This window comes from Ictalurus punctatus, chromosome 24 (genome assembly GCF_001660625.3).
Source record: "Ictalurus punctatus breed USDA103 chromosome 24, Coco_2.0, whole genome shotgun sequence".
In the NCBI taxonomy this organism is placed as follows: domain Eukaryota; kingdom Metazoa; phylum Chordata; class Actinopteri; order Siluriformes; family Ictaluridae; genus Ictalurus; species Ictalurus punctatus.
In genome coordinates this window covers 17,348,107-17,375,713 of record NC_030439.2, presented here as the reverse complement: position 1 = coordinate 17,375,713, position 27,607 = coordinate 17,348,107, and the positions used below count along the sequence as shown (strand labels likewise).

Genomic DNA, 27,607 nt, shown 5'->3' with positions numbered 1-27,607 from the left:
CCTTCCAGCAAATAGACGTCACTGTGACACTGAAATCTCGCGAGATTTCCGTCTTCTTGCTCTCGGGAAAGTTCTCTCTACCGAGCTAGCACAGTCGCTATCAGCGGTGCGTCAAAATGCCGTCGATGGAATACGACGAGTAAGTTTTTAAAAAAGACTATTTTTGTATTAAATTTTATACATTAAGCTAATCACAGATATCTTTCGTAGCTCAAAGCCAAGCTGGGCCGACCAGGTTGAAGAAGAAGGAGATGAAGGTAAGTTTATCGTGAGCTAGCTTAGCACGCGCGTGGCCACACGGTAAAGTCCCAAATTATCGCGCACTTCCCGTGTGGGTGTTCTACAGAGGGTATAATGTTCACTTAGACAATACCCAATGGAAGTGCACTATATCTGTATTTGGGATGAAACCTGGACGAGACCGTTGAATTGACTTCCCACGCGTCAAAAACGTGATTATATACGTGATATTTATTTAACGTTGACACTTGAAATGTGGATTAAAATCTAAAAAGATTGGCATTAGTTAAATTGATTGTTGTTTTATTAGCCAGCTAACTAGCGTTATAATTCGTTTAAACTACTCTTTTTTTCCCCTACCTTTGTTCCGACATGTCCCGCCTCATCGTTCGGATTGGTTATCAGTGTCCTGCCGCCCGCACAGAGATTGGCCCGCTGGTGGATACACGAGCTGGTAGCCAATTATAGTGTAGGATCTTGCCATTAGAACCAATCACAGCGAAGGGGCGGAGTCTGACGGAATATGCGTGGAGAAAATGTGAGGAAATCAGCTGGCATAGCACAGAAGCGTGTCAATTTAGATTTTCGTTAATATCTTTAATTGACAAAGTATTACTGAACGAATGACTTTAAAACCTAATTATTTTCGGTTGCTTTCTCCATTTTGTTGTTCTTTCCGAGACCACAAGAGTACCTTGCTTATTCATTGTCATTTTACTGAGAAACCAGAAAGCGTAAACGCCACTGTCCTGAAAATTTTCCTGAAAAAACCTGTTAGAAACCGCTTACAACCGAGACACCTTCCATAACCGTCTCCTAACAGAAAATATCAGCACATCCACTGTTATGTTTTACTATGTTAAATAACGTTATTTTCCCCCAAAACCTGTTTTTTTTTTTTATTAGTCTTAGATTATGTGTAGTGTCCGCCGTACAAGTCAGTGTGTATGCGCTGCTACTATAGCAACAATAAAGTATTAAAACGTGCGCATTAATATTAACCTGTTATTCATTATTCATGTTCCAACCTGAACTACTTCCCTAGCTGTGAGGTCATGCACAGCTAATGCACACCACCTGACCAATCAGATTTGAGCATTTGATCATGCTGTGGTAGAAAACAAAACAACTAATTGGTCCATCTTCTCTCTATTTGCATCGGACTGTGCCATCATCTGATGAACAGTGAAGTCCTTTTATTTCTGGGTCATGTATTTTTAGGACCTTTATCCTGTTTATCTTAATCGTTCTTGTTGTTTTTTTTAGGTGTTTTTTTTTTTTATATACTGTGTTAATGTTTTGAATCGGCTGCTTTAGAATGCTTTGCTCTCCTGATAATTTCCCAGAAATTTTACTTGGTCTGCTTATCGCATACTTTCCCAGGCTTGCTCTGACTTGTGTTCAAGTGATTATATGAAGTGAAATTCACACATAAAATTTACATGTGTGAAGGAGACCTGTGGTTTTAAATCTCTTCGATTATCCTCCGCCTTAATGCGTATTGTGTCCCACATTACATGATACAGACCCTAAATAGCAAGAAAGTTGAACGTTGATGGTCTGAATTGTGATCCTGGTACACCCCTGTCCTTCACATTTTAGTGTTTCTGCTCATATAATGTGCCATGTTCAACCCAGTTTAGACCTGCTAATTAGCTGAGGAGTTGAATGAAATGGGTTCGAAGCAGGGAAAACACTAAAATCTGTAGGACAAGTGCAGAACTGAGCTGTAGTATTCTTAGCCTATGTGATAAATCCTTTTTTTTTTTTTTTTTTAAAGGCACCCTTCCATCACCAAAAGAGACCGTGAAAGGCAATATCAAGACTGTTACAGAATACAAGATAGATGACGAGGGCAAGAAGGTCAAGGTGAGAACAGTTCTGAAAACTGGATATTGAGTTTCCTAGAAGAGAAATTCACTTGTTACCTGCTTACCGCTCTTTTCTTCCAAACTTCAGATTGTCCGAACTTTTAAAATTGAGACAAGGAAAGCCTCAAAAGCTGTCGCTAAGAGAAAGGTATGATTATTTGGGCTGATATATATTACGCACATGTTTTTTCTAATTTGGAATTTATTTCTTCATTTTTCAAATCTGCTTGTGTTTCTTTTTATTTCTGTCTTGCCTCTATCCAGAATTGGAAAAAATTTGGAAATTCTGAATACGATGCACCGGGGCCTAATGTTGCTACCACCACTGTCAGTGATGATGTCTACATGACCTTCATCTCCAGTAAGGAGGTAAGGAATTAAATCTTCTGATGACACTTTTCCACTGGACGGTGTGGTACAACACAATACAGTGACAAATATATTATATTACATTTTGGCATTATTTCCATTGTTAAGTGAAATAAGTACACATGCAGAATGTGATCAAGTGGGAAACGTCACCATCCCATAAGCTGCAGGAAACTCCTAAATCACAGCTAAAGTTATGTTATGGGGAAACGGATTCAGGTAGTTTTGAATTTGGATTAGAAACCGTAGCATGCTGTTCCATACTGTCCATGTGAAACTTGATATTTGGTGGACAGATGGATTGATGGTTTAATTGAGGGATGGATGGATAGAAGAGGGATTCATGGATAGAAGAGGGATTCATGGATGGATTGACTGATGGTTTAATTGATTGGATTGGATGGCTGGACAAATTTGAGGCTGGATGATGGATGGATTGATGGTCTAATTGATTGATTGGATGGACAGAAGAGATGGGTGGATGAATTTAAGGATGGATGATGGAAGGGATAGATGGTTTGATGAATTGATGGATGGATAGAAAAGATGGGTGGATGAATTTAACGATGGATGATAGAAGGGATGGATGGATTGATTGTTTAATTTATTGGATGTATGGATGGGTAGGTGGATGGAATGGATGGGTGGATGAATTTAAGGATGGATAATAGAAGGGATAGATGGATGGTTGGATGGATGGATTGATGATTGGATGGATAGAAGAGATGGGTGGATGAATTTAAGGATGGATGATAGAAGGGATGGATGGATTGATTGTTTAATTGATTGGATGTATGGATGGGTAGGTGGATGTTGTGAATTGATTGATGGATGGATGGATGAATTAATTAATGGGTAGTATGATGATTGGATGGATTTTATCAACCCGTGCAGGTGGAAATCAGGAGCTTTATTGTTTGTTTTTGTTAGTGCAGACCAGAACTTGACATGCTTCTCCCCTCTTTTTCAGGACTTGAATTCTCAAGACCAGGATGAAGATCCCATGAACAAGCTGAAAGGCCAGAAGATCGTGTCCTGCCGTATTTGCAAAGGGGATCACTGGACCACCCGTTGTCCCTATAAAGACACTCTGGGTCCCATGCAGAAGGAGCTGGCGGAGCAGCTGGGCCTGTCCACTGGGGGGGATAAGGAGAAGACTGCAGGTGGGTTTGCAGAACAGCATTTCAGAACTTTTTATCCATTTGTTTTATCCATTTGTAAAATGACATTGTATTTTTAGTAACGTCATGAGACAGAGTGAAAACACAGAAGCTGGTAAGGGGAAATAACTGTTTATAGGTGCTATAACACCATTACTGATAGTTAGTTCCTGTTCTGAATTGTGTTGTAGTACATATAACCAATTGTACCCCTTTTACACCTCTTTTTTTTCCACGCTTAATAAAAATGCAGTGTCATGATACAGAGAAACCGGTCAAAATGGAAACCTCTCTCCTGAAGATATTCCCATGTCAGAGAACTTACAACTTTAGCTCTGACTGTTACAGCTGTGGTGCTGGAGACTCCTTCTAAAAATGCTTACAAAAAGCGAATTATTAACCATATCACATGATTTGAGATTTGTTTTGGTTCTTTGTTAAATGTTGTTTTTTTTTTTTAAACAAACGTTTATTAGAGTGATACTATTACATTTAATTAATTTCTCTTTTAAGTAAACACAATGGAGCTGTCCCTTCTGTATTCAGCGTTTAACGCACTGTTTTGTCTTGGTTTTTTTTCCCTAGACTTTTTTTATTTAACTTGATCAACACTGCTGAGATGGTGAAATGCTACACGATTTCCCCCCCCCCCCCCCCCCCCCCTTTCTGTAGCTTTTCAGCATTGTTTAAAAAAAAAAATTATACATAAAACCGAACTTCCTGCTGTTCTGAAAAATCTTCCAGACAGTCACAAAACAAACGGCTGTAAAATATCAGACTATATTCTACACTATAATCTGAGCATGAATCTTCACTGCCTGTCGTTTAGAGCCCGAGCCTGCTCAGCCAGCCCAGAGCAAGACCGGGAAGTACGTTCCTCCCAGCCTGCGGGACGGAGGCACGCGCCGAGGAGAGTCCATGCAGCCCAACCGCAGAGGTGTGTTAAGCTCCACACAGTTGGGAACACTTTCACCTGGTGTAAACGTCTGTTTGGTTATTGTCTCCCACGTTCACTCGCTCGTTTTTGTCCAGCGGATGACAACGCTACAATCCGTGTGACCAACCTGTCTGAGGACACGAGGGAGACGGATCTGCAGGAGCTCTTCAGACCGTTCGGCTCTATCTCTAGGATCTACCTGGCTAAGGATAAGAACACGGGCCAGTCTAAAGTAAGTCTTAGTAGTAACTACAATGATATGTAAGTACATATTAGTGTAGAGTGACTGGTGGTTAAAAAAAAAACGAAAAACAAGGCAACTGTTGTCCAGTATAGGGAAATCATAATTTCATAAGTACACCCATTAGAAACATGAAAGTAGACCTGTCTAACTGTATATGTAGGAGCCCCGCCCACCTCCTCAGTATCTGTATCCTTAATCTGCTTGTCTAAGGTACCCGTGTTCATGATTTTGTCCGTCCCTGCATGTATTTGCATTAAAATGCAGTAGTTTCATACTTGTTGTCAAGATGCAGAGTTCCCCTTCCCCCTGCTTTAACAGAATGTGAAAAACTCCTTGCATCTACATGGCGTTGGAAGTGTTTTTGTTTATGCTGCAGCTGTATAAGCGGTACGAACACTTCACATGTCTGCTGTCAGATTGTCGGTGGTGTCAATACATGTTTCAGTGTTGTTTTTAAAGAGCAGGAGATGTGAGAGAAAAATGTTGTGTATGTGCATCCTGTCGTAGGCGGCTAGTTAATGCTTTCAGCATGTGAAAGAAAGGTGACAACAGACGCGAGGTCTAACGTTGTCCTGAATTGTTTTATATTTCTCTTATACCACAGCAGTTACAGTTGGGTTTTTTTAATCAGTGAATTAAACAGCATGGTTGTACTCTTTATCCTTTTATAGTTACATTTAATGTTTTTGGAATGTCCGTGAAACATGTCGGATCCTGTTAGCACTTGCGTTATGGTTTTTCCCCCCTCCACTTTACTGAAGTTAATGAGGCGGTTATGTGATGGGGAAACAGACTTGGGTAGTTTTGAATTTGGATTAGAAAATGTACCGTGCTGTACTACACTGTCCATGTGAAACTTGATATTGGGTGGATGGACTGACTGATGGTTTAATTGATGGATGTATTAATGAATGGGTGGATGAATTTAAGGATGCATGATAGAAGGAATTGATGGATGGGTGGATTGATGATTGGATGAAAAGAAGAGATGGATCGACTGATGGTTTAATTGATTGGTTGGATGGGTTTATGAATTCAAGGATGGATGATGGAAGGGATAGATAGAAGAGGGATTGATTGGACTGAGAAGAGATGGATTGATTGGACTGAGAAGAAATGGATTGATTGGACTGAGAAGAGATGGATTGATTGATGGTTTAATTGATTGGATGTATTGATGGCTGGGTGGATGAATTTAAGGATGCATGATAGAAGGGATGGATGGATTGATGGTTTAATGGATGGATAGAAGAGATGGATTGATGGCTGGGTGGATGAATTTAAGGATGCATGATAGAAGGGATGGATGGATTGATGGTTTAATTGATGGATGGATGGATGCATGTGTGGATTGGGTGGGTGGATGAATTCAAGAATGGCTGATGGAAGGGATGGATGGATTGATGGTTTAATTTATTGGAGGTCTGGATGCAGGAGTGAATTGATGGATGGGTGGAACCCATTAGAAACATGAAAGTAGACCTGCCAACCTGTATGCATTCTATGTACCCGTGTCGGTGATTTTTGTCCGTCCTTGCATGTATCTGTGTTAAAATTTAGTAGTTTCGTACTTATCAAGATCGTAGAGTTGCAAAGTTCACCTTCCCCCTGCTTTAACGAAAAACACATTGCATTTGCACTGCATTTGAAGTCTTTTTGTTTTTGCTGCAAAAAAATACCACCACTTCATATTAAAGATGAACTGCAAATGACTTCCCCATGCTGGACATATTACTCTTACAAAGCGCTGACACTGGAGGCTCCTTCCATCAACGCTAAATTAATTTCACCAAGAAACTTCTCCTGTGACCAATGAGATTTTTTTTTCTCCTTTCTTCAATAACACACATTAGAACGAGCCCCGAGTGGCATTCGGAACTACTGTCAGAGCTGCTGTTAAAAACAGTTACCCAAGAAAACACCTTCCAACCAATCAGAGTAGAGAATTCAGTATGTTCAGCCATGTGGAAAGTTTAACTTCATGCAAATTTGGAGCAACTTTGTGCAGCGACTACCGCTAGGAGAAGACAGTAGAGCGCGAACCATGAATGGAACCGTGAACCCTGATCCGCCATGCTGCCTGCGAGTCCGAATTGGACCCAGACAGTCCGGCGTTCGTACTTTCGTGCAGATAAACAACTGCATTGGCACACACTGCTTCTCATTCATCTTGTAGGATGTGATACGCACACACACACTGTTGAATTTTATACACAAACACTCTCCCTCCAGATCGTTTAATTTTAGCAACAAGGAAACTGCTTTATTTTTTTTTTTTGTCAGATGTGGAATGCTAATTGCATCACCCTCTGATAAATGTTACTATGGCAACCAGTGGTAGGAATGCCTACTGGCACCTTCATAGTACAGCGACTATGTATATGTGAGCATGCCTTTAATAACCATAAACCCTCGTAACTGAACTGCACTCTGTTGGTCTTTTCTTCAGGGTTTTGCCTTCATCAGCTTCCACCGGCGTGAAGATGCCGCCAGAGCCATCGCTGGAGTGTCGGGCTTCGGTTACGATCATCTTATCCTCAATGTGGAATGGGCCAAGTAAGTACTACTGAAACATATAGACAAGATAGTGTGTGTACGCTCGCATTTACATCTGATGTGTGAGTAATAAATACTTGTTCTTTTTTTTCCCCCCTTCCAGACCATCCAACAACTGAGAGTGTGTACTCCGTTTATACTCCAGAACGACTGAACCTTGTTCCAGTAGTGAATTACTATTGATTGAATAAACATAACGATGAGTAATTTGCTTCTTGGTTTTTTTTTTGTGCCCCCACCAGATACTATGACTTTTCCCAGTGTTAACCTTTAGAGCAAATAATGGAAAAAGTATCTCAGAGCATGAACCAGCTTTCTCCATGAGCTTACAAGTTGTGGTCTGGAGGAACGGGCAGTAAAGCTGTTGCAAAACAACAAATAGAAAACTATTTTTGTGAAAGGGAACTTGGTGAAAAGGGAACATTTGAAAGAAACCAGTCATCCCTTAGTTTGTACTTTGTCTGTGTGTGTGTGTGTGTATGTATATATATATGTATATATGTATATATATATATATATATATATATATATATATATATATATATATATATATATATATATATATATATATATAAATACCGTGCAAAAGTCTTATGCATATGCAAAGATATGCTGTAGAGCAAAGATGCCTTCAAAAAGAATGAAATTAAATGTTTCTCCATTTTTTTTTTTTTTTTAAATAAGCATTTTTCTTTAAAGTATAAAATCATTTAAGTATAAAGAGCAGTAAACAGTAATAAATGAAACAAATGTAATATTTGGTGTGACAACCCTTTGCTTTAAAAGAAAGAAAAAAGTCTCATGTAGAATCTGCAGTTTTATAAGGGAATGAGCTGTAAGGTTTATTAAGTGTGGTGCAGAACCAGGCACGGTTCTTCTGGAGACTTTGACTGTCGCACTCATGTCTTATTTTTGCAGCAAAGCTCAGCAGCCTTCATTGTGTTTTTGTCTGGAAAGTGTCTTACCACTTAATATACAGCTTTCTTTACTGACATGCAAACATTTTTCTGTAGCATTTAATTTTAACCTGGAAAACTAATGATAATGTAGAAGCCATAAAGTTAAAAAAAAAATCGAACAAAGTTTGTACTACTAAAACCAAATAGTATGCCTGAGATGTTTGCACAGTACTGTGTATAATGTAACCTCTGCTCAAAAGAACCTGCAGCAGCAAGTGTGGTATGTGGTTAGAGGTCTTGGTGGGGTTAAAGGAAATTCACTCAAAATAAAACCTGCAACCACACGAGTTGAAAGCGGACCTCGTATGGTGTGAAAGTCTCGGTATGAGTACATATGCACTCACTGCTGGCTTGGCTGATTTTGGTGTGGGTGCTGTAAACCAGGTAAACAATACCAAGACTCTTACCACAGGACTGTAAGTATTTGATTGAGGATTGATTTTACAGTAGAGCCAGCTGCAAAGAAAACCACAGGTATATATTAACACACCCATAATGTTATATCTGTACTAACTCATTCACTCAACACACAAAAATGGATTAAAAACAGTAAGATGATGTTTATTTAACGTTGACACTGGAGGATTCTGGAAGAGTTTTGTTTTCGGACACAGGAATGGCCTTGGGACAGAAGGCTTTCCAGTTTCTTGCTAAAACAAGCTGCATTATTTATTTTTCTTGATGTCATGAAAAGAAAAAAAGAAGCTGATGAGGGAACAACTGTTTTATAGCTGCTACAATACAACATAACATTAAGGTACTTGTATGTTCCAAATCATTACATGTAACTATAAACATACAGAAAACAGAATTTTTGCAAATGATTCATTTGTTATTCTGAAGAGCCTTTCATTTGCCATGCTGTAAAAAAACAAAACAATTTAAGACATACATTTATGCACTAAAATGTCCATCTCAATATAAACACCCATGTAATACTTTGAGATTAAACAGAGCCATTTTATAAACACTAAATGACATTATTGCTACTTGCACTTAACAAATGAAGTATTTTTAAATGTGCTGTTGAAGTTTTAAAAGGTTTAATAATAAAGTTGGATTCCAGGCACTCTGTCAAATCTAAATACACACACGGCACACCTGTACATTCAAATTAGCCAATCATGTGGCAGTAGCACACTGCATAAAATCATGCAAATACAGGTCAAGAGCATCACTTAATGTTCAGATCAGTGGGAGTTAGGATCATTGACCCTTTACCATGGCATGGCTGTTAATGCCAGATGGGCTGGTTTGAATATTTCAGATGATCTGGGATTTTCCTGAGCAGTGGTCACTAACCCTGTTCCTGGAGATCTACCTTCCTGAAGACTGTAGTTGTAGGCTGTGGATCAGGTGGTAGAGCGGGCTGTCCACTAATCGTAGGGTTGGCAGCCCACATGACTTCACATGCTGAAGTGTCCTTGGGCAAGACACTGAAGCCCAAGTTGCTCCTGATGGCAAGTTAGCACTGTGCATGGCAGATCTGCTACCCTCAGTGTGAGTGTGTGTGAATAGAACCACCAGGGTTAAATAAAGCTCTATATAAATGCAGACCATTTAGCATTCTAATCATTGCCTGAAGTTCTTGAAATCAACTAAAACAGGTTTTGGTTAGCGGTGAAACGTGGAGGAAGGTAGACCTTAAGGAAGAGGGTTGGTGACCACTTCTCTAGAGAGTTTACACCACACACAAAAACACCAAACCCATCCAGGTACACAGATGAAAAACACCCACAGAAGAGACCTTTAACCCTAATAACCACTCTTTATAACTTTGGTGAGCAGAAAGGAACACAACCATTGAGGGTTGGGCTAAAACAGCCCAAGACCACATCAGAGACACAGGTATGCTGTTGAAGTGCTGCTGCCACCTGTCTGGCCGATTAGACAACTGCATGAATGAGCAGGAGTAACACATTCTCAATTCAATTTTACTTTGAATAACGTTTTAAGTAGTGACAGACCAGCCTTCATAAGCTGTTCAATTTAGTACACAGCATTTTATTGCTCATTTTTAATCAGGATAAAAATCATTGAAACAGGGAGGAACAAAATATTAATAGTTGTAGCATGAGCCTTTATGACGTGCAACAATTCATTTTACTAAAACACATTTACACAAATTTGACATCCAGTTGATAAGAGCTTTATTTGAAATATTACAACATATAAAAACTACATAGAATTTATTCCACCACCTCAGAGTGGAGATCGCAAACACGATTAAAATTACATTTAGAAAATGAATAAAACATCACTTTTAATGGCGCTGCACAGACCACACATCCGGAGAGAGGCCAGCTGAGTGGCCAGGCTCCACATCAGCACATGGGTTAATGGAACGAACTGAATAAGTGGGAGTCGAGAAAAACCTCCAAAAAAGCACTCGAGAGGAGCATTACTCACTCACACCTCCATCTTCTCTGGTTTCACAGGCTCTGAAAGGAAAACAGGAATTCTCTTTATTCAAATTCACAAAAGAGGCTCAGATCTCTGCAAGATCCATACTACATCACACCTGTAGCGTTCTCCTTCATCTTCTCCAGAACACATTTCTTGATTTCAAGTCCGATGGCTTTGGAAAGAGGTGGTGGCACGGCGTTTCCGACCTAACAAAGGCAGAAGTTAGGGAGATTTAGATTTGTCAGTGTTTACATAGAAGACAAGTAGAAAAGGTGAAAGAAATTCTTAAGTTAGAGTTCAGTTTAAAATAAATAAATAAAATGTAAGGGGGTGTGGGGGATGGATAATTGTAAATAATAAAAAATATGCACTAGTATGCATATTAATCAATACAAAAAACAAAACAAAAAGGAACACTAGGCAGTGTTCAGCACACTTCTCATTTATACAAGTGAGCAATTGAGGGTTAAGGGCCTTGCTCAAGGGCCCAATAGTGGTAGCTCGGCAGTGCTGGGGCTTGAACTCCTGACCTTCTGATCAGTAACCCAGAGCCTTTAACCACTGAGCCACCGCTGCTCACTTGCCCGACATTTTTCCCTGGAAGTGCAGCAACTACAGCTCCTCATGCGTCCGTACCTGTCGGTGTTTGTCCAGGATGTTGCCGAAGAAGCGGTATGTATCGGGGAAACCTTGCGAGCGAGAGCATTCTCTAACACTGACCACACGGTGCTGCTCCGGATGCAACACACGCCCCTAAAAAACACAAACACCATTAGGAATTACTCTTCACTCTGCAGAACATGACAAAATCAACATTGAGGCCAATTCCTAACAATTCCACCAGTCTATAAGGATTAGATTGAAGAGAGCAAAACAAATGCATTAATACTGTAGGAGTCTATAAATCAGAGTGGAATATAGAAAGTGTTCGTGTTCTCTCTCTCTTACTACTGAATTGCTCCGATAACACTCCCATAGTTACAATGAAACATTAGTTTCCAAGTATGAAGGTTGCCATGGATTTTCACAAAGACAAAGAAGTGATCGAAAACAGAAACTGCTGCTAATCATCCACACACACATACTCCAGTTAATTCATAATGTAAATAAATAGATAAATGTAATAGGAAAATAAAAATGAATAAATGACTTATACAATTCATTTTTAATTCAGTTTAAACCCAAATGTATTGTATTCATGTGTTTTCTGTATATTTGTATTTAACTGTTCTTTTTATTTTTTCCATTTGTTCTTATATTCATACATTTACTTTATTTACACAAATGGAAAAAAAGGTAAAAATAAAAATAAATTAAAAGAAATACAAAAAAAAAAAAAAAGTACATGAAGGAATAAAGTAATACAAAAATAATTTTAGGATTAAATTTAATTAAAAATTAATTGTTTTATCAAGTCATTTATTTTCCAATTACATTTATCTATCCATCTCATATATATAATTTTTAATTTCTGCAGGTTTTGTCCTCCATACTACACATCATATAGGAAAATATAATTATAGCCAACATGATACCACAATTACAAATTGATAGAAAATGGTAGACACGAGCATTTAACCATCTTTTTTTGGACCTTTCTAGGGTTTTCTAGGTGTTCAGAGCTGTACCTGCTTGCCCATGGGCTCAGGGTTGGTGACTGTGGTGCTGAAGAAGCCGTCCCACTCGAGCCTGCCATACAGTCCAGCCCAGTGGTTATGACGATTACCCGTGTGAGGCAAACACCACGGGATCAGTGTGTTGAACTGCCTGTCTGCTGGGTCACATGGTTTACCTAATGGGAATGAACAGAAAAATTTAATCATGAAGCAGTGCGAGTGAGTACGTGCATGTGCGCAGAGTGAGAAATGACAACGCACCTCCAGCACACGTACACACTCCTCTCAGTGCACCGGTGCCGCTGCGGCCGTTTTTCTTGTCCAGGTGCGTGTACCGAAGCTTCTTTGTTGGGGTTCCGTCCCGTAGCCGCACCTCGATGTTGGGCAGGTCTCTCCAGTCAGAGCCTGGTGCGAGGGGGATGTGACGCATGCGTGCTTCCACTAGGGCACTCATGTCCTGTAAGAGCAACAAAAAGGACACCAATATTAATCAAACATGTTTGAGTAATGTCACAAGGCAGAGGCCTAATGCTAGTCAATAATCCAATGCCAGACAATGGTGAAGCTGCACCACCTACAGCCATGAGGGTGAGAAAAGGAAACCATATATCTACTTCAACTTTAAATGGCCCAAATACATGGTACATATTTTCATGAATGCCCTTCATTTTTTTTTTTTCCCCATGGAAAAAAAAAGAAGAAAAAAAAAAAATCCACTTGGGAGTCCTTGTACACACATTTCATGGGAAACAGCAGCATATTTAAGGCTTATCTGATTAACTTTGTTCTGGATGATTTAACTGGTGGGTACGATTTTAGTCAACGGCACAACACTTCATCTCTCAGGGTGACATTTAGAAAACCGTAATGGCAGGCAAACCTTGCAGATATGGTCCCTGAGAATAGGCTGGTATTGTGCCCCCCGAATGTGTCTCTGGAACCAGGATTGTGGCTCGCCGTTGTAGGAAATCTCCAGAGCAGAGGCTCCGTTACGGATCTCTGGGAGGTCAGACATGGTGTCCCGGACCGTAATGGTTCGATAGATACCGCCATTCCCTCTGAAGAAGAAAAACATTAGTAAGTACACACACCAACATAACATCTGACTAAGAAAAGAAAAAAAGTTAGTAGCTGATGTAGTTACCTGGTTACGTTGGAGACGTATTTTTTGTCATCAACCACTACACTGAGGGAGCACGCTCTTGGAGCGAACACGTGCAGTGGTTCTGGGTAGCGTGGGAGTTTCTCACCCGGAGCAGCAGCCAGTATAATTGCCCTGCGCCGTGTCTGGGCCACCCCATACTGCCCTGCCTACAAAAAACAGGAACAATAATTACCATGGAAACTTAAGGTTACTTGGGTAAGGAAAGAGGGGGGAAAAAAAATAAAAAAAAAATAAATCTATGCTGGATCTTTAATCAATAGCAGAAACACTTACTTGGAGGACACCAAACGTGCACTGGTAGCCCATGCGCACTAGACAACGCAGTGTGAGTTTCAAGACCATGGAGCGCTTAAAGGACACAAAGTTTCGGACGTTTTCCAACAGGAAGAACTTCGGCCTGTAGTAGTCACAGTAACTGAAAACAAAGAATACGTATGCGTGATACAGAGGCTTTGACACTTCCAAAAGGAGAAAGAGGTCCCTAAGGTATGTTAGTGTGTAAGAGAGACGCTACTTTTTTTTTTTTTTTTAGATGCATGACAAGCAACAGTAAGAGGAATAACTTGTGGAATAAGCTCAGCATGACTCATGACTGCTACTTATTAAGCAGCGATGCTAAAATAACTGCTGCCAGTCAGAAGAACCAAGGGAACATTTGTGTTTTGAGAAAAAACAAAAACACCCCACACCATAGATTAAATAAGAGAGCCCAAGACAATCTATAATTTAAACTGTATTCTTAAACACTTATAGCCTTCAGTTCATACAACCTTTAATTTTCAGACAAAGTAGGACTAATCTGTGTGCACCCTTTATACTGACCTCAGATAAGAGACAACAAGGGAGTTCTTAAACTTTGAGTAAGTGCGAGAGTTGAAGCGGTTCATTCCACTGAAACCTTGGCATGGCGGCCCTCCACACAGCATCTCCACATCACCCTTCTGAGGGAGTTTCTGGCCCAGGGAGTTGGTCTTCTCTCCAGCCATCACCAGCTTCAGCAGAACGTTGCAGTCTTCTGTGAACACTGTGGTGCCTGGGTTATTCAGCCTGAAGGCCTGTGCAGCAGGATCCCACATCTCGATGGCCCAGTGGGTCTCAGAGATACCTAGACGCATATGAATAGATACACGAGCAAGGGTTTTTTTTTTTTTTTTTTTTTTTTTTTTTTATTAAGGGAAAGGGGAGGAGGTGCACGTATGGAAGGAACTGCAGTTTGAAGCAAGGACTTGCCTGCTTGGTGGAAGCCTTCAGACAGACCACCACAGCCAGAGAACACATCCAGCGTACGCAGTTTAGAAGCTTTGAGCTCTGGAGTCTCCTGCTCATGGGCATCCTGTGAGGAAGCTTTTCCTTTCCCTTTACCTAAAGAACAAAAGGAGCAACACTAAATTTCTGCATACAACGTAGATGACGACGACATCACTCAATAAAAGTGAAATCTACATTTATACCTTTTCCCTTTCCTTTTCCTTTGCCCTTGTTTACAACAGAGCGGGCATGGTTTGGTGGGTCTTCGAATGTTTTTGATTTGGCGCTGTAGGCCTGTGGTGAAAAACATTATGATTGCAGTCAACATAAACGCTTTACTGGAATTAGGTTTGCAAACTAAACTGATCTTCGGGTTCTTCAATCAGTTTAAAGTTTGAACCAAGCATGGCCCAAAGTGGTTTATTCCCCTCATTGAACAGCAGTGTCAGCGTTTCATTTATTAATGAATACATCATGCATTGTGCACACAAATGTTCATAGTCAGATTTAATCTTACAGAACAGCCACTTAAGTTGGTTCCAGTTTTACCTCTAGGAAGTAGAACCGATCAGGTCCACCGCTGGAATACTCTTGCACACTCTCCACCAGGTCCTCCCCGTACTCCACACGACAGCGACCCAGAACATCTGCCATGTTCACAGACACCTCTTCATCACTCCAGTAAAGCTGGTTTATATCAGTGTGGTAGCCTGCCTTTGGACCCTTATGAGTGTTCTCTGGTCTGTACAGAATGGTGTTGAAAAATCATGTACAACGTAATTAAATCGCTACTTAAACAAAATGTTTCAGACAATGCTAATAGCAGACAACTTGGACTTAAAAGCAAGGAGTTGAATCAGTATGCAACCTACGAATTGCATTTCATTGGATACGATGAGGTGTCAAATACTCGCCTGTAAAATTTGTAAACGCGCAGTTTGACGTCCGACGCATCTGCTGACTTTCCATTGCTACGCTTGGTACAATAGATCTCTTTAATGCGCCCGATACGGAACGGTTCTGGCGCATCCAGATTGGATCCCTTGATGTAATCCGAGGACTTCCTGTAGTATTCTGGATAAAGGTCCTCATCCACATCCTCTTTTCGGTGAGGACGTTTGACAGGGCTTGCAGCCTTCACCCTGGGATAAAGATCAACAGGTTTTGATCAAGTGACAACTAACCCATGAAGAAGTTCTGTCAAGTAGATCAACACCACAACTGCCCTGATTTAATTACACGCAGCTTATTTATTAAAGTTTCTAATAGTATCATTGTTATAATTTGGATTACTACATTGTCAGTCACAAAGACAAACATGCCTATAGTTATGACAAATGTCTAAACAGAATCTATGACCTTATTTTTTTAATCAAATTGTCTGAAATGAAGTCACTTCATGAGAAGTTTTTTTTTTTTTAAACCCCTAATCAGTTTTGAACCAGATGTGCATGTGGGTTTAATTCCATATAAAAAGGTCTGATTTTCTGCCATGTAGTTCAGTTTAACCAATCAAAGGAGTTTTTTTTAATCTGGTGTACAGGACACATTTGGCAATCAATTTTGTTTAAATAGGACTATTATGCAGTAGTCACTTGATATACAAACATTTGGTCATAGAAATTATGAGGCTCATTTACACCTTTGCTCTTCACTTACCCAAAGTTGAAAGCCTCAGGTGGCAAGTATACGCTGTCTCCCACTCTGTATTGCTCCCCCTTCAGGCAAGCCAGGGAATATAAGATTTTAGTGTCACTCTCCTCATCCTCCAAGGGATCGAAGACACACGGCGTCTCCCGTTCCTGCTGCTCTATATTTCTAGTGCAGCTGGCACAGAACCTGCATTAAAAGCAGTTTAGCAGAATATGGTTAAAAAAAAAAAAAAAAAAAAAGTTATATTACACATACATATATAGCTTTCCTGTCTGTATGAACTAATTCATATGTATTGGCAAAAAACTCTAATAATTCCAAAACTCAACAAACTTGTATTTGGAGTCTTCCTCTGGGATGACCTTGGGTGGCGTCTCAAACCGAGCAAAATCCCCATCGTACCATAGCTGATAAAAGAAGCTTTTTCCGTCATCCTCAATGACCTTTATGTCATCAACAAGACCACCCTGAGGGGAGGAAAAATAAAAATAAAATAAAAAGTTGCTTTAATACATTTATTAAAGCCAAGTAGTATACAGCTTATGGAAAATACATTATTCAAACATCAAAAGAGAAGACAAATGAGTAAAACTAAAATCAAAATATTCACCCACACTAATCAAACGACTGATCACAGATTTACAGCTAAATAATTTGCTCAAACTCCCATTTCTATATGAACACCATCTGCAGTATCAGAACACGCATGAGCCCAACAGCACGGTTGCAATTAAATCTTGCCATAATAAAGCCACAGCACGAATCCATCAGTTGTGTTTACTAAAGAGTGAAGGAGCAAAACAATTCACACCTCCATGAACCAGTCCTCTGAAGGTGCCTTGTAGAGCACATTGACCTTGCCATGCACAAAGCTCAGCTGCATGTCCTCACACTCATCCACAAGGAAGAGCTCCAGAGGGTCCGAGGATTCGCCCAGAACGGTGTCTGTGCCACGGCAGAACCAGTGTGCATGAAACATCATCTCACTCTCCTCCCACAAAGCTGTAATCCTTATAAAAAAAAATAAATAAATAAATAAAAAACCCATTTAAAGAAAAAGGTGTCAATTTCACACCAGGTAACCCTACATGTGTAATTTTTCTTGAAAATAAAAGAACTTTAAATCATGTCTATTACATTAGTTTGAGACGTACTACATACAAAGACGACCTGAAACCAAACTTTTTTTTTTTTGGCTTGCTCACGTCCATGATTAATTAGCAAGAATCAAGACATTTGTGTTTTTTTGTTATTTATTAAAACGTCATCTCTTACCCAGCAAAAACATTCTGAATTTTGAACACACCATGCAAGAGTAACAAACCAATATCTAAAAATTATATCCAAAATGATCCTTGTGCGACTTCATAATTTCATAATCCAGTGAAATCGAAGGATAAACCTCCAGCCTTGGGGGTTTATGTCCCAACCCAAATATTGCCTTTCAGGTGAACAGTGCAATTTTGGAAGTAAAGTGTTGCTTGTCTTCCGTGCAACAGTAAAGCACCAGTTACCTAGCGAGGTAGAGTGCATGAGAGGGGTCATCTGGGCTGACGGACACACAGTCTCCAACTTCCAGCACCTCATTTTCCACACGCACCTTCATATAGTAGTCACGCTTTCCTTCAGTCTGGGGGTTGGGGGAATAATTACATGAATCACTCAACAAGAACGCAACTCTAGACTGCAGGAGTGATTCATTATTAGTCAACCAAGACACATCAACATTTGGGGTTCTGTGTTTGAGTGGTAAAAACCACTAGTAAAGATGTATACATACCCTAATGGGGTCTCCCACCCAAGCAATCTTGTTCTTTGTCTGCTTTTTCTTTGCTTGGGACATCTTCTTCGGTGCATCTTTAAGAAGCGGCAAAACCTCTTCCTCATCTATATTCTCATCATCCTCTGCTTCCTTCACCGCCATATTGGGACATCTGGATAAAACGCACATCCATTTAGCACACTTTACCAGCAGACACATTAAACTTATGAGCAAGTCTACTTAAATGGAGATGAAATGTTACTACTCTCCCTTCCACAGACATTGTTCAACAGGAACTGTGTCTGGTGTTCATTAGTATTACTCACAACCAAAACATGCTGTCTGTTTAAACGGAAAGTATGAGAACAGTATCGGGACACAGAACGTTACTCTCCTTAAACCTAGAGCTTATCTGTATAGTCACTGAGCAAATTTCACAGATTGCCCAATAACGTGAAATCTTTTTCTCCACATAGCAACATTACCCCACACAGGGTCCCATTACAAAACTCAGAGTGGAGTAAAAAGTTTTTAAAAAAAGAACTGAAAAACCTAGCTCTCAAAACTATAACCGTGCGTAAATGTACAACGACTGTATAAAGCTAATCTTTGCACACAAACGGTATATACCTCCTCTTTTGACAGGCCTGCTTGCTGCGACCACTTCCTCCAAATTTGATCATGTCCTTACATGAAGAGCATTTACCACAATCAGGGGCTTGGCACACCTGGAGGAACACAGTAAACTCCTTTTGATCAAAACATTATTAAAACCAAAAGGAATGGAAGGAGCATCATGCGCTCACATGGGATATAACCACACCATACTAGAACCTCCAACGCCGGGAATATAGTGCACTATGTTTGCGATTTAGCCACTGGGAAATTCAGACTCCAGTAAAACCTGATGGAAATTACAGTTTTAATTAGAAAACTGAAGTTTCACACATTTTGTATCAAGTCTACACATAAAAAAGGCATGCATTAGATTTTAAACCCCAACACACTAAGAACTTCAGCAAAAAAGACTTAGTAAACACACTGTTATTTCATTAGGCTGTTCGCAGACTAGATGTGGCTTGACCTAGCGATAACAGCTTCAGGTGATTGTGTCGCACGGGATCTTAAGTTCGGCAAAAATGAATTTGAACGCAAAAAGGCCATATCTGCCTGAAAAGTGAAAATTGACTTTTTAAAAACAAACAAATTAAAAGCTCACCTCGCAGACCCCACAGCGCTGCCTCTTGGCACCTCCATCTTTATTATTCTGATCGATCTGCTCTTCGAAGAAAGTATCAAAGATCTGGTAGACAAGCTTTGTCGTGGTAGCTTTTGTCGGACCCTTGAAATCCTTCTCGATCTTTGTAGGATGACGAATAGCTTGTCTTCTGGCTGCTCTCCTGAAAAATGGGGGTAGAAAAGGGACACATTAGGAACACAAACAGCTGAGTGACGAGATGAGACCACTTACTCACTAAGCAGAGATGGAGACATGCAGTTTTTATGAGAAGACAGACTTTTTTTTTTTTTTTAAATAAATGCAGAGCTCTTTAGGGCAGGGTGATGCAAGCTTTATTTAATTATTTAAAAAGTACTTACAATTCAAGACCGAAATTTCCAAACCTACAGCTAGGGGTTTTAAATCTTGGTTGGAATGAAAACCTGAATCCACACATCTATTAGACAAGATTAAAGACCCCTGCTCTACAGAGTTTCATCCACATTTAACAAACAAGACCAATACAACACAATTAGGTGAAGAGTAGATCAACACGACTGTGCTACATCACCCGTCCCTTACAGCCTGTCATGAGGCCTGGCAATCAGTGCTTCAAAACAACAACAACCACCAAAACCACTTCAGAGGCGCAAATTAAAAAGGTTACCTACCAGTACAGCAGCATGCTGCATTAGGGAACGCCAGAGAAGCATTAGACAACATAGCACAAGCAGCAGCAAAACCATTTGTAAAACAGAACCCAAACCCACATGTTTAGATAATTAGATAGTTTTGCGGCGCAAAACACACTGCACAGCCCCAGGACAAATCAAACCTTTTGCGCTTGAACACACCGATGTCAAGTTGATAGTTCACATTAAGTGCACTGTTTCATGATGTCAAGTCCAACATGTCCTTACAACAACCCAATTCCCCAAGCCTACCTCTTGCCCAGGGTGACTCCAGCCAGTTTGATCAGGTCCCTCATGCACGGGGTAACAATGATGGGCTGTTCGTCAGAGTCTCCGGCCTCATCGTAGCTCTCCACCTGCTCCACAACAAACTGGGCATGGCGCAGGAGAGTGTCCTCAGTGAAGCGATTGAAGTTCAGCCCAGCCGGTGGGACTGTGGTCTGTAAAGGAATAAAAACAGTGGTGGTCTTCCAGAAAACTACTCTACTCAGTCATTAACTCACTCAGACTCTAAATATTAACCTCAATTTTGTTGAGCAAGTCCTCATATGTAGCATCTGGGTTCTTCTGAAGAAACTCAACCACAATCTTACTCATGTAGATCTTCTCCTGCATCAGCGCAAAGATCAGAGAGTATTCCTCACTTGGCTCCATTAGGATGTAGTCGGCAAACGCTGCGGAGAGCAAGAGACAGATACTGTGAGCAGCTAACGCAAAACCATTTAGTTTGTAATAGAGTTAAAATGATGACACCTCATGAGGTTACCTGTGGTGAAGCCAATCAGAGCTTTCTCTCCTCCATCAAAACCAGTGATCCACCAGGCATTGATTGGGCCCAGCTTTTTAGCAGGTACGCCACCTTGAGGACACAAAAATAGCATTTCAGCCATAAGGAGACATTTGTCGTTATCATTTAGTATTAGTGGATCCTCCAAACATACCATCCATACAAGGATTGTCATCGTAGATGGGCTTGACTGAACAACTGAAGTACAACTCAACATTCTTCTCAATGAGTCCAGAATCAAAAGGACACAGGTGGCCACGTTTGTCATAGACACTGGAAATAAAACAGGAAGGAAAATAATGCAGCAAAAGGGGAAAAAAAATGGGAAGTGTGTAACTGAGGGGAAAAGTTCAGCAAACCTCATCCGCCTACCTAAAGTTTGTAATCTTGTGTTGAGGCAGGTCGTCATAACTTTCAAACCCATCTTCGTTCGAGTCGAACAACGAAAGACGCTCATCCGTTAACATCTCCGGTTCATCAAGCTGCCGATAAGATACAATGGAGATTAATACAAAAGGGGAATAAAAACAAGGTTGATAATTTCTCACCAGCTCTAAAATAGAGACAGGAACAAAACATTTACCGCATCATCAGGATCCCCCTGGAAAAACTTGAGGTCAGAGTCATCCAGGTACTGCCTGCAGTCAGGACACTTGGGTGGAGGTGTCTGAAATGGCAAAAAAGGAACGTTAGTGGTTTGTGAGAGTGGAGGTCAGGTAAGGTTTGTGAAATAAGAAGAATCACCTTGACTGTGTTCACAGGCTTGGTCTTCTCTGCATTGGAGTTTTCAGTGGTCGGCCTGAGAGGGGGGGAAAGAAAAAGATGGCTCTCACAAGCTTCATGGCATTAACACTTCTATGTCATAGCACAGTGCCTTAAAGCCTTGAATGCAAGTACACTTAAATTTTAAACCTACTTTTCTTCATCCTCTTCAGTTTTAAGGCGCTTTTCTTCACGGGTCTATGTTAAAAAAAAAAAAAACACTCAAACAATAAATTCAAGTCTGACTATTGATAAAACCATACTTTAGCACTTTAGCACACTGTATTCTACCTCCTCGACATCAGCTTCCTCAGTGTTAACATCTGTGTCACCATTTGTAGCCTCGCCATTCACCTCATCAGACTTGCGCTTGGGCCTGAAGGAGAAAAAATGTTCACACTGGTCATTATAAATATATAAATACATCCGAGACTACAGATTAACAATGTCTTACAGCATTACCACTATTTATAAAACTTTTACAATAAAGTCATCAAAACTCCGGAATAACAAAAATGGAACTATGGGATTCATGTTGTGACAAAACAAAAAAAAATATTTTTTTTTTTTGTATTTTAGCATCTTCAAATTAGACACCCTTTTTGCCTAGAATTTCCAGAAATGTATTCTTGGCTTTTTCTCAACCTATTTGAGAAATCAGCCTGAGATTCTCCTTCACGACAACGGTGGATACTTATTGGCTGCTTTTCGGAATATTTCGCGCCAAGTCCTCCATTTAAAAAAAATAAATAAGATTTTGTAAATAAAATGTCAGTTTTATAAGGAAAGAAATGAATGACGGCATGATAATTTTTGTCTACAACACCGATTTTAAACATTTAACCATACACCTTCAGATCAGAAGGTTTTTAAAATCATGACAAACATTTCAGTCAAGCGTCCACAAACTTGACTGGTAGTGTAAACAATTTTTAAAAATATTTTCCTGGTACATGGACACTAAAACCTACTTGGTACCAACCATTTCACTCTTTACCATAAAACTCTTCATTTTTGAAGACAAGAGACATTATTCTAAACTATAAAATAGTAAGTCTGGTATTTTGGCACAAACTTGTACAGTGAAAATACTTTATTACAAGAAATAAAATCATATTAGTAGTCTAAAAATTGTTTCCACAACCCCAACCGGGGGGGAAGGGGGAAGAAAAAATGAATTTTAGATTTTTTTATCCTTACACTCTTGAGAACATTGACAGGATTGTTTGTTGTTTTCCGGAGTTGCGTGTGACCCTTGAGCTTGCAGGAGATTCTGTCGGTCAGATCAGAGAAGAGATCATGCAGCATTACGCAAATTAAGTGTGATAAGTCATAAAAAAGAAAAAAAAGAAACAAAACCCTTTATGACAAGTGGACTGCAGTAAAACTTAATTGTGACTCACTTTTAGGCTCGGAGTCTGCTTTACTGCGTCTGCCACCCCTGCCCTTTGATGTGCTGGGAGATTTAATGGGTTCTGCTTCCTCCCGAGTTTCCATGGCTGCTTCGTTTTCACAGTTATCTTTATGAGAGCCGTTTTCAGAGAAGCCATTCGAGTGCCCGTTCTGCTCCGCCCCATCGCTGCGACCTTCCTTGCCCAAACCTAAAGCCTTCTTCAGCACAGCTTTCACTTCGGACGTGTACACCTCCTAAAACGTGCAGTGAAAAAGAAGCTCTGGTTACTAGTTCACATGTTAAAACTCTTATTATAATAAATAAAATTAAAAAAGCTCTGGTTACTAGTTCACATGTTAAAACTCTTATTATAATAAATAAAATTAAAAAACAAGCGGCCAAGACACTCACTGTTGTAACTTCAGAGTTTTTCAGCTTGAGCTCAAGGTTTTTGAGTTGGTCCTGAGTGTCGTCACGCAGAAAGTCTTGCAGTAACCGGAGCTTCTCCTTCACACAATCCTAAAGAGGAGGATATTCATTCATCCGTCAAAAGGGTACTCAAGTATTTATAAATGAGATTTTAGTTCTTAATTAGGAAGAGATTGAGACAAAATCTAAATAATTCTGGGAGATGTACTAGGATGAGACCCTCCAAGTAGTAGTGGATGGCACAGGCACATAAAGACACACTTATAAAAATAAACCCGGTTCGCATTGTTTGATAGGTGCTAAGACCACCACATGCTGCAACTCTTCTGTTAATGCTATTCAAACATGTTCCGTTTTATTTTTGGAGGAGGACTATACAATAAAGATCACCACAACAAAGCAAGCAGCTCCAACAATACACATCTCAGTTTCTGAATAAAACAGTATTTAACCACACTGTTTCTAATAGATTTATAAAAGTACAGAAGCTAACCTGTTAATTTGGAAGTCATTTATCAATTATTAGGGGCCAAGCACCAAAAGTGCATGGACACATTATAATCTAATTTTCTTCTTACTATTATTCCACTCTGTAATTCCATGGTAGCCCATAGAACCATATGGTAAAAACTTGTGAAATACAGCACATTGATAAGAGGAGAGTCTGAACATTAACCACAGCAATTTGAGTCTCTACATCAACCCCTCTAGCACCACCAACTGTTCAAAATTACACTTATGTTTGTGTGAATAACTTTTGAACCCTAAGGGCTGGAAACAAAACAGCCCCCCCCTTTCTGATTCCGTGACTCAAGACGATTCAATGTCATGAAAGTTTCCATCATTTTTAATAAAAAAAAAAAAAAAAAAAAAAAAAAAAAAAAAAAAAAAAACCTACTTTTTCAAACATGTCCTAGATGGTTCTTCAGATTTTCACCAAAACTGGCTCAGATTAGCTTCAGACCATGCTGGCAAAAAGTTTATAAAAGCTTTTTGATAAACCCAACCGTTCTCGAAAAACAGGTAAAAGAATTTGGAGCACACCAAAACGGATGCGAGGATACATCTCCGCAATGCTTTAGTGTTTTGAGACGACTCTTGGTACATAAGCATGACCCAAGGCTACATGCAGTGTTTCGGCATAGTGCCACCTAGTAGTCATGAGATACAAAAAGTTAACATTTTTGCTTATAACTTCTGAACAGTTTGGCCAAAAATCACAAGACTGGTCTCTTTAGATTCTGTACAGCATGTCGAGTTAAACGATACCCAATTTCACCTATATTGGCCATTTAGAATTTTTTCATCAAATGCTACATTTTATGAACACCTTGGCATATCATTAGGAAACTTGGTTTTATGTCTTTGGCATCATGCCATGAAGGTATTCTAAACGTAGCAGGGCATCACACCTTTCTGGTCAAAAATATTTTGAACAAACACGAATTGCTTTTGATTAATTTTGCCTATTGTAACGAAACTGGTCTTATTACATTCCTTGGGTCATGCTGAGAACATGCACAGTAATTTTGTCGTAGTCGGACAAACTTCTTGTCCGCCATTTAGATTTTTTTTTAAAAACCTACTTTTTCTAACTCGTCCTAGACCATTGCTGAAATTTTCACCAAAGTTGAAGCGCATCATCTTCAGACCATGCTAGCAAAGCGTTATGGATTTCGTGTGAATAGACGAATCCGTTTTCATATATTGCATCAACAATGTTGATGGCAGGATGCCAAAACCAGTCTAGGGCTGTATCTCTGCAAGGTTTTGGCATACTGACAACAACCTTTGCATGCATCATTGTCATGCCACGTCATTGTCACGACTGACCATGCCACATCAAATTGGTCAGTGACAAATGTGATTGTGATGACAAGTCATAATTGATTGTCTTATGACTACCAATTTTGCCTAAAATTATATACAAATGACTAAAATTGCTCTTTCACAGTTGGTCTTGATGCTCCCTGCCATGCTTGTTTAGTTCCTCGCTCAGACTCCTGTGCTTGGCCCCATAACTGCTGCTTGCAACTATTATTATTAATAATAATAAAATAATAATAATAATAATAATAATAATAATAATAATGTCAGACGATATAGCTAAGAATAGATTCAATGAGCTATATACTACAATCAATTACTGACAGACTTCCAACATCGCAGGTGTACCGGTGCTGAAAGAAACAATAGTTAAAAAAAAAAAAAAATAAAAAAAAAAAAACCTAACTGTATGCCTCATGCTCCTAAAATAAATGTCAAACATGGAGGAAGCCATTTGGTAATGTGTACGTACCTCATCTGACAAACAGTCGTCACCTTTATCCAGTGCCTGCAGTCTGGAAGTATAAAAAGCAGCTAAACATTAAAACTACGTATCAACACAAATATAATTTTTTAAAAAGGCATTTCCTAGCATTACTAATTATGTTCATGAACTTGGAGGTAAGTGTAGCTCAACTAACAAATTGTGTGTTATAATAGCTTAATAAACTGAAGGAAGAACGAGAAAGCAAAGACACATCCTGCTTTAAATTTCACATTTAGCAGCAAGAAAAACAGAAATAACTGGTAACATTACAAAAACCTATTAACAACCACTAAGGTTTTCATTACAGTTAATAGAAGTGTCATCACCAGAATTTGATTTAAGGACCTGAAGAAGTTCTATTGGGTTAATAAAGGTTTCTCAACTTCCTGAAGAGGTTCTCTTTGTAACCCTGTTTGATAGGGAAACCCTGTCTGTTGTAGTGTTATGAACAAACCTTTAAGCTTTGCCGCCAATTAATAAAACCCTTTGGCGTTCTAAATGTCAGAATTCCTACTGAAAAAGGTTTTCCTTAGGTGCATCAACAATACTTGACTGAACGTTAAAAGCTATTCATCCGTTTTCCTGTTGGTTTACTGTTCAACACTCCTTCCTGCGTCACGATTCACTACCCATCGCGCCGTTCCAGGTCTTCAGACCCACTGCCATCAGCTGGTCCAACATCTCTGCTGAAGGACAAGTGTGACCATGTATTTCCAAAACTAAAAACTTTACAAATGTGGTGGTGTCATTCATACACATCTCCCTGCTTCAGTTTGTTTGTTTTTCCCTTTACACCCCACGCATTTTATCTGCTCTCATCTAGGTTCAGAACTTGGGTCAAAATTGTGCTTTAAATGTCCTCAAAATATTAAAATACCGCGACACTGATATCGAATCGATACACTGCCACAGCCCTACGTCATGCCTCCTAATTAAACCTGACATTCCAGGCACTCCAGGCTTCTTTTAAACAAACCTGACAAACACTACGGGATAAAGACAGAACCTAGCTCATGCAGGAACAGCTAACTAGTTCTTAGTGTTGTGGATGTTGTGAGTTTACAGGTTCTAACGGTAAATAAATGAGTTAAATGATAGGAGGAGTTGACACGCAGTAAGCAGCCATTATTATTTGGCGCCAAATTCAGCCTGCTGGATGACAGCGGGCGCGTGAACCAAGTTAGCTAGCATGCTAGCACACACGGACCAAAACAAGAAGCCAGCTAGCAAGCTAAAGCGAGCTGTGTTGCAGAAAGATGAACTTGCTAGCTAGCCAGCTAAATTTTCCATATACAGAAAAAACCCCAGCATGATTTATAAGAATAGCTAGCTAACCCATAATAGCTGTGTATTTTGTAAATTAATCCTAGCTCAAAGACAGCTAGCTTAGCTAATTTCATATTCTCCATTTTGTTTTTGTTTTTTTTAAGCTAACATACCGTTCCTTCACATCCTCCGGCAAACACAGCAAGGTCCGAGTAGGCATTTCAGCAGGTAAAACAACAAGGACGTGCAGGCTAAAGAATTATTATTATTATTATTATTACTATTATTACTATTATTATTTTTAAAATACAGTGATTAAAATCGATCCGGTTTATAAAAACAGACAGGGGCAGGAGCAGCAGTACGGCTTCACCGCAGCACAGGAACGCGGCTTTAAACACTTCTCAGAAGCGTGTGTGCGCGCGCGTGAGCCGCTTTTTTTGCGCGGGTAATATAGACCGTACCACGAGTTCAAAAAATAGGGGGGACGGGAGTGAGAAATAAACAATAATAATGAAAACATCTGTTTATCCAAATACATTCGTACATTATTACTGAA

At 39.7% G+C, this 27,607-nt stretch overlaps 2 protein-coding genes across 2 annotated transcripts; one reads left to right on the top strand and one right to left on the bottom strand.

Moving 5' to 3' along the window:
- The first annotated feature begins 95 nt into the window (after window positions 1–95).
- On the top strand, window positions 96–7,584 carry eif3g (eukaryotic translation initiation factor 3, subunit G). The gene is given in 10 exon segments (NM_001200629.1): window positions 96–139; window positions 211–257; window positions 2,021–2,109; window positions 2,200–2,259; window positions 2,376–2,480; window positions 3,451–3,643; window positions 4,470–4,577; window positions 4,673–4,809; window positions 7,271–7,377; window positions 7,481–7,584. Coding segments are annotated over 10 exon segments (885 nt in total). The 5' UTR covers window positions 96–116; the 3' UTR covers window positions 7,497–7,584.
- A 2,885-nt stretch (window positions 7,585–10,469) lies between these two features.
- Window positions 10,470–27,456, bottom strand: dnmt1 (DNA (cytosine-5-)-methyltransferase 1). Its single transcript, XM_017454896.3, has 34 exons — window positions 27,222–27,456; window positions 25,768–25,810; window positions 23,451–23,558; window positions 23,050–23,293; window positions 22,847–22,919; window positions 21,938–22,022; window positions 21,801–21,844; window positions 21,629–21,683; window positions 21,468–21,551; window positions 21,257–21,366; window positions 21,039–21,157; window positions 20,864–20,956; window positions 20,620–20,771; window positions 20,350–20,537; window positions 19,406–19,586; window positions 18,817–18,914; window positions 18,205–18,358; window positions 17,939–18,054; window positions 17,236–17,434; window positions 16,758–16,891; window positions 16,431–16,610; window positions 15,686–15,913; window positions 15,321–15,513; window positions 14,975–15,065; window positions 14,754–14,885; window positions 14,346–14,628; window positions 13,797–13,938; window positions 13,503–13,669; window positions 13,239–13,416; window positions 12,620–12,815; window positions 12,371–12,534; window positions 11,379–11,495; window positions 10,858–10,948; window positions 10,470–10,777 (listed from the first exon to the last, which is right to left on the bottom strand). Exons 1-34 carry the CDS (start codon window positions 27,266–27,268, stop codon window positions 10,746–10,748), a joined length of 4,521 nt encoding a protein of 1,506 aa, XP_017310385.1. The 5' UTR covers window positions 27,269–27,456; the 3' UTR covers window positions 10,470–10,745.
- Window positions 27,457–27,607: the final 151 nt, after the last annotated feature.